This window comes from Solanum verrucosum, unplaced genomic scaffold, assembly GCF_900185275.1.
Source record: "Solanum verrucosum unplaced genomic scaffold, falcon-dt-bn FXZP01000118.1, whole genome shotgun sequence".
Taxonomy (NCBI): domain Eukaryota; kingdom Viridiplantae; phylum Streptophyta; class Magnoliopsida; order Solanales; family Solanaceae; genus Solanum; species Solanum verrucosum.
Window position 1 is genome coordinate 380662 of NW_026020568.1, and position 8049 is coordinate 388710.

Genomic DNA, 8049 nt, shown 5'->3' on the forward strand with positions numbered 1-8049 from the left:
GTACTCTCGTATCTAAGTTTATGCATGTCCTCGATAAGTTACAATGTGTCATATCCTGCCTAATCACTTATCTCCAATACTTCTTCCACCTATCACTGCCTCTCCCCGAACCCACTATATCCAGTCTCTTGCACCTCCCTATTGGGACATCTACACATCCCTCTTCACATGCCCCGACCATCTCAATCTCCCTTCCCTCACCATATAGACCATTCTGATTTCGTTTGGAAAGTCCTCATCCTATCGCTCCTAGTATGCACTATGCCCATACAACCATCTCAACATTCTCATTTTCCCACTTACATCTTATGAACCTGAAAGTTCTTGACTAGCCAATACTTCGCCCCATACGACAAAACCGATCTAACCACTACTCTATAAAAATATACCTTTAAACTTTGGTGATACCTTCTTGTCACACAAAACCCATATGCAAGCCTCCCTTTCATCCATGCCGCAATCTGATTGACTAATAAACATTAAAAAACAATTATTTTTTAAAAAAAAAAAAACTCAAAAAAATTGATAGTTTGAAAAATATAAATGAGGTTATATACAATTTTTGTTTGTCCATCAATTAGGTCCATGATCTATCACAAATAACCACCACAACAAACAAAAATTAGAAAGAACAAGTCCAAGGCAGAGCAATGGCGCATATAGCAGCAATGGGCGTTTCCCAAATTTCCTCTTCAATATACATGCCGGAACTTCCACTCAAGTCTCAAAATCTACAGCCCTCGTCCGTTTTCCTCAAGAGATTCAGCGTAGCTCATAAAAGATTCAATCTTGTTAAAGCTACCATTGATGGGTCCCCAGCCCCAGCTCCATCCCCAGGTCTTTACTCTGCTAAACAGTTCGAGCTCACCCCTGAAAACGTCGATATGGTTCTTGAAGATGTTCGACCTTATCTCATTTCTGATGGCGGAAACGTAGAGGTCGTTTCTGTGGAAGACGGTGTCGTTTCCCTCCAGCTTCAAGGTTAGTTTTTGTTTATCCAATTCACTTGATTTGTTGCTAGCACTTCAATATTACTCCATTAGTCATTAGTCGATTGAGGGATTATTTGTAGCAGGTATCTTTGTTGTCTTTCTGAGTCAGTTTGAACTTTTGTTCCTGTAGATGAAATGCTTGTATTGCCACAAAAATTAACTCTTTACTCAAGGTTTGAGTTGGACCTATACAGTTATGGATATCTATCACTAACCCATCCATCTTTCCTAATGAAAATTTGTTACTTTGCACTCCTTTAGACAAGAAATTTAACAATATTATCATCACTGATCACCTTGTACTCTAGGGAAGCTATTTCCGAGTCTATGTAAATTGTTAAAAGTTCTTTGGTTATCCAAGTCTGCAGCATGATAGAGCCATGCCAATGAATTTTTTGCTGGTGTCTGCATTTGTGTTTTCATTCTGGACTTAATTTGATGTGAAGATGGAATGTTAGAATGAGGCAAAAGGAACATATCTCTGAGAAATTATTTGATTTTATCCATCGTAGGTTCTCGCAGAGTTACTATAGGACTTAGTTACCAATGCACTTTAAGTTTAGATGATGCTGATGATAGATTGTGATGTTAGTCCAGGAGAAGGCTCGGAAATCTGGCAAAGATGCGTCTAGTCTAGAGAATGCTGTTATGCGTTATGCTACCTATTTTTTTTTGTTGATAAGGTAAGATTTTATTAAAACAGTATCTAACTGATACTGTGAAAGTACAGAGAATGCTGGCTTGATTACATTAAAAATCCTAAACAGTCTAGCATGTCCATCATGTTTTTTGAATCCATAACAAAGTTTTTATCTTTCCAATAGGACAAGTGGTGCAAACAATTAGATTTAACAGGCTGCAATTGCTCCTTTTTTCCTTCAAACATCTTTTATTTCTTTCCAAATAGTCCAAGCTATGCTAAGAGGAATAGCTCTCCAGATCTTCTTTAGGGATGCTTCTGGACATGCAGTTCCCCAAACTTCTTTAACACATTCTTGAACTTCATAGGACTTGTCCAATGGATTCCAAAGTTAGCTATGAACATGTTCCATACTTTCCAAGTAAATTCACAACACACAAGCATATGATCCACAGATTCACAAGCTTCCTCACACAAGTTGCATCTGCTGCACATTGTCCAACCCCTTCTCTTCAAATTTTCTTGAGTTAGACATGCTTCATGAGACACTAGCCAACCAAAGATGAACAACTTTCTTTGGGGCTGTAGTCTTCCAGATCATCTTCCAAGGTCATTTTAGTACTTGCACCGGCTAAATAGCATCGACTATTTTATAGAATGAGCTGACACTAAGAGAACAATCACATTGCCGGTTCCAAGCCCCCAGAAAGGAGGGGGTTGCTGGGGGTCAATCGGATATAGTCTCTCTACCCTAGGGCTAAGGTTGCGTACATCTTACCCTTTCTCCAGAGTCAGACCTCACTTGTGGGATTACACGGGGTTTGTCTAGCTTCCCAGATTAGGCTATTTTCTCTTTCTGGAATTAATGCTACTGATTGTATCTTCTGAATAAATAAATCAAATTCTTCCATTTCTCTGCCAAAGAGATTCCTTCTGAACTGGAAGTTCCATCCTGAATCAGTAAATATATCAGCTAAGAGGACTTTTGGGTTATAGGCCAATCTGTATAGGTTGGGAAATTGATTTTAGCAAACCAAAACCATCCCAGTTATCTTCCCCAGTCTGATTTTCTCCCACTGCCTACCCTCGTAAAACATACTTGTTGGATTCCTCCAAGAGATTGCAAATCTGTCTCCAAACAGCTACTCCATATGGCGTCTCCTCTGCTTTAGGTGCCCCAAAACCCTATATTCCATAAATTACCTCTTTTCAGGGAACTTTTACCCCATCATTTAATCTCCGTAGCCATTTACAGAGCAAGCTTTGATTGTGAGCACTAAGATTTCTGACTCCCAGAGCCCCTTCCTTCTTATGTTTTGTCACAAATCACAGTGCTCCACTTTACTATATGAAAACTTCTACTTTTTGCATTACCTTCCCATAGGAAATGCCTTCTGATCTTATTAATATTCTTCACCACACTAGTTGGCATAGGGTTCAGAGACATTAGATAGGTTGGAATGCTATCAACACACTATTTACTGATGTCAATCTTCCTCCAAATGATAGGTATTTGCTTCCATGGAGTCAACTTTCACACTTCTCAATTACACCACTCCACACAAAATTTAGTGCCTAAACGCAGTCCCAAACAGGTGGTAGGAAACTTTTCAATCTTACAATTCATGATATCAGCCAGCATATTAATATCACCGTCAACATTCAAAGAAAACATTGAACTCTTAGCCATGTTGATTTTTACTGCTTCGAAAGGCAACAGAACCACCCTCAAGTGCAGCACTTGTTCTCTTTCAGCCTCACACATCAACAAGGTATCATCAGCATAAAGACTATGAGAAGTTTCTATAGAATTTCCTGAATGACCGGCCATTTTAAAACCTTTTATCCAGCCACTTCTCACAGCAGTTTTAATAATCTGACTCACCCTCCAGAACTAAAAGAAATAAGTGGGAGAAAGTGGGTGACCTTGTCTCAGGCCTCTTTGAGAATTAAACTAACCCACTGGTACCTAGTATCTTGATGCGAGATTGCGATCAACAGTGCACAATGAGTCCATTGAGGGTAGTTTAGTGAATTATGTTCTCCCTGCCAGGGTTGTGAGGGGCTTACTAAGTTATAAGTTGAAAATTTTAGGAGGATGGTGTAATGCATAAATATATGATGCTACATCTCCTAGTAAACAACAAAGTATAAGCTCTGGAAGGCTATGGTCCCCACTCCATCCTTGAATGTACGCGAACAACTTTAATGATACGGGGATGCATACATGCAGCAACAATTGGGGAAAAGAGTAGTTGTATCCTGATTTTATAGTCTTGGTTTTGAGTAAGCACTGGATTAGAGTTGACATTATGTGTGCTGCAGAGAGATGAACCCAAGAAACTAGTGTCGAAGTTCCTATTTACAAAGTTTGAGATTTAATAAACTAAAAGCAAGTCTCATATGAATTTTTGACTCAGTATATACTACTGCCTCCCTTCCACTTTGTTTGGCACTATTTCGTTATTCGTCCGTTCAGAAAATAATGCCACATTTGACATTCCTATATTTTCTTAAGGAGAAGATTTTATAAAAAAAATTGTTATGGCAAGTTCTCAAGACAACAAATTTCAGAAGTTCTATAGCCACACAAATATTATAGCACACTTAAGATCACAAAGTTTGATAGTCTTTCTCTCTTTACTAAACTTTGTGCACGCCAAACTATGACAAACAAAGTGAAACGGGGAGTGGGGTGTGGTGTGGTGGGGTGAGTAACTATTTTAAAAGGGGGGGGGGGGTGAACTGCAGTTGGAAGCACCAAACTATGTTGTACGGCAATCGCTACTTGCTCCTTCGATTTGATTTAGTTTATTTTCTGTAAAATACTTGCTAATAGATTAGATAATGTTGTTCTTCCCTCAATAGGGAATTAAATGAGTCTCCGAGCTTAACAGTTCCAAGCCAGCCTAAGCTTGCAGAAAATGCTTGCCAAATAAGGTAAGCCAAATGGAGTTCATGAATAATGGACATTTATTGATTAATGTTCATTGAATTTTTTTGTAATAATTAATTTTCAGATATTTATACTGGTTAACAACCAATTCTTCTCTCTTATTTCTGTTGAACATTTCCAAAACCTACACATGCTTTAGTAGCCCCTAAACAAGGTAAACATAATAGGATAGAGATCTTTATTTCCTCATGCCTCTTGATACCTTTCTATCTTCCAGTATACTTCACTGGAGTGGCTAAGCAGATAGCATAAAGCTAAAATATTTAATTAAGATAGGCTTGCAACATTTGTTTAAAAATCAGGTTTCTGTTTTTCTTTCTTGTGTTTAGGGTGTATTTTTCTCGGAGTGTAGAATATAGTTTCTATTTTTATTGAGACATTATTAGTAAATACTTCCCTCTCTCCCTCATAAAAAAAGATTTCCCCCCCAAGTGCCATCATAAAGAAAGTTAGGCCCGCAATGTGGGGGATAAATAAATGTGTCCTCTCTCACAGTTTGAACTTTTCAATGGTTGGGGTGGTTTAAAATTCTATAATTTCAATTTTCCAATGTTTGTCAGAACCCAAAGAGAGGAATATATTATAACAAAGGGTAATATTAAAAAACTCAGCAAAATACCAAAAGTACAGAAGAAGGTTAAAACACAACATTTAATTTAAAATAGAAGAAAAAGATAGACAGAGTACAAACTTTGTAGCAAATCATGAAATCACTATTCATGGCTCTGACTTAAAAGCCATTTACATCTAAATACCAAAGAAGAATATCAGAGGAGGAAGGAGTGACTGGAAATAATAAAATGTATAGGGAGAGAGGATCAGATGATTCATTACATACCAATCAGGATTTATCCTGTCAATAGATTTGAATCCGGAATTCAATTGAACGCTTACTTCATGTGAATGATCAATAGTTGTTTCATGGAGTGAGGAGTGAGGTGCCATTTGGTGTGTGCTGCTAGAGTTAGAGGGTAATGGTGGGCCCTTTGGAACATGTCTTGAGCAACATAACTGTTCAACAAAATCTCAAAAAGAAGAAATGGTTGTCAACCGCCATGATATTTCTTGTTAAATGTGCTAACGAGTTTGCTTAAGAAATTTCTGATACATTTATGGTGACGTTTGGATTCATAAATGCTTAATATTTTGTATGCAATGGATATAGGAGCGTGTGAGAGTTGTCCTAGCGCAACAACTACAATGAAGATGGGGATTGAAAAGGTACTCAAAGAAAAGTTTGGAGAAGCCATCAAGGATATTCGCCAAGTATACAATGAACAAGTAGTTGAAACCACTGCTGAGGTGAATCTTTGCAAATTCAGGTGCTAATAGATGATATTGCATTCAAAATGTCTAACTAAGAACTCATGTTCCTGCAGGCTGTGAATGCTCACCTCGATATATTAAGACCTGCCATTAAAAATTTTGGTGGTAGTGTGGAAGTTTTATCTGTTGAGGAAGGCAATTGCAATGTGAAGTATGTAGGGCCTGAGTCTATTGGATCAGGAGTCAAAGCAGCAATCAAAGAGAAGTTCCCCGATATTGTCAATGTTGTGTTCACTGACTAGCTTGCTTCGCGACAGTATTTTGAGAAGTTCTTCTTTTGAACATACTGTGAAGTTTAATGCCAATACTATCGTCTGTTATGTAGGAGAGATGTATAATCCCAACCATTTCGAGCAAACTTACAGTACATGTTCACTATGTAAAGAAACAACAGTATGGATGAAGTGGCTAAGTTTCTTCCCACCTCCACTATTATGTATTGATCATGAGGAGATTATGAAAAAGAAGTATTTTTTACAATTCAGTTATGCTGTTCGCATTAATAATGTAGGTCATTGTTGCAAATCAATTGTGCAGAACATCTGAATTTTCTCTCTAACTTGGTCTAGTCTCCTATTAAAACATGCACAAACAACGTTGAAAAACTCATCTTACTTCATCAAATTAGGGCCAGGAAATAATCATGTCCTGTAGTTTGCGATGTTACCAAGCAAGAAGAAGATTAGATATGAAGAGGTGCTTATCAGAAAAGGTCACAACCATTCAGAAAAGTCACAATTCATTGGAAAAGTCGCAACCATTGGCACCTTTTAAAACCCAACGAAATTTGATGTGCCATGTTGTAGGAGATTGAAGCAGACAAAGGTTGAAAACAGATATGGAGAAAAAAGGTACTGATGGAGGGAATGAAGAGACCAACAAACAAATAGCAGAATTAAAGGATAAACTGTCCCTGATTAATTCGAGGAAGGAGGCTAAGGAACGCGAAGTTGATGATTTAAAGGCGAAGCTTAAGGACATTCAACAAGAGATGAAGAAGATACGTTCGAGTCTTGCTAAATAAACCTCTGTAACTGCAAACATTAATGATTTCTCTTTAAGTATGGGTTGCTGCTATTTCATGATTAATGACATGTAATAGTATAATCTGAATCCGTTTCCAGTTTTTTTATCTTCTGTTTTGTTTAAGATTTTCGTCTACATGCATCATGTTCTAATCACAGAAAATTTTCTCATGTTTTTAAATTTTTATTATCTTGCTTAATTTACTCAATTTTTCAGCGTACCCTTCATTAAGATTGTCATTTGTTGAAATATTAGGAGATGACATCTCAAATGGTTGACTAAATAACTTAGAAAGACACTGTGATTAAGCATGAAAAATATCTAGCAAAGATAAAACTTTGTTTCTCTTTTTGTATACGTTAACCATGTTAATTACCCGCTCTTGGTGCGGTCATAGATAATGACATCGTAATAATACTTTGATAATATCCAAATATATAATAAAATAACTTAAAGTTCATTTATTGTAAAAAGTAAAAGTGAAGATAATATCATCGAACAAAAATGAAGAGATTTTCAATAGTGTCACGTACCCATTAAACAAGTAATTTACGTTAGAGCTTTAAAAAGGTATTTTTTATTTGATAGTCACAATTAAACCTTCACTAATTTTATAAAAAAAATGTTTAAACTTTTGAAGTATAGGTTGGTAGAATCCACTTCATACCAAAAATATCACTTCATATATAGATTACAAAGAAACAAAATTACTAAATTTAACTTCATAAAATTCTTAACATGTAGAAAGGATTATCATCTAATAATTCAAAACTACTTCATCTGGAAAAAATTTAAAGATATGTCAATGGAGATTAATATCATGAAGCTTAGCCTCAATTTAATCAGTAAGATAACTAAGCTAAAGCTGTATTTTATTCTCTTAGATATATTCTCTTTCAGTTTGCATGCTGACTCCATACAATGTATAGATCATCTCCATTCAAGAGCATTTGGTAACCTGTAGAACAAATGAAATAAAAACAAAACACAACTAATACATGTCCCTGGACATTTGAGTGCATAAATTAATACATCTATGTAACTACACTACTATGTAGTTTTACATCCATCAGATACAAGAACCATATCTATATATGAAAAGAAGATAA

General features: G+C 36.4%; 1 protein-coding gene across 1 annotated transcript; it reads left to right on the top strand.

Moving 5' to 3' along the window:
- Positions 1-577: 577 nt before the first annotated feature.
- On the top strand, positions 578-6398 carry LOC125810618 (nifU-like protein 1, chloroplastic). The gene is made up of 3 exons (XM_049490090.1): positions 578-981; positions 5754-5890; positions 5968-6398. Exons 1-3 carry the CDS (start codon positions 651-653, stop codon positions 6154-6156), a joined length of 657 nt encoding a protein of 218 aa, XP_049346047.1. The 5' UTR covers positions 578-650; the 3' UTR covers positions 6157-6398.
- The last annotated feature ends 1651 nt before the right edge of the window (positions 6399-8049 follow it).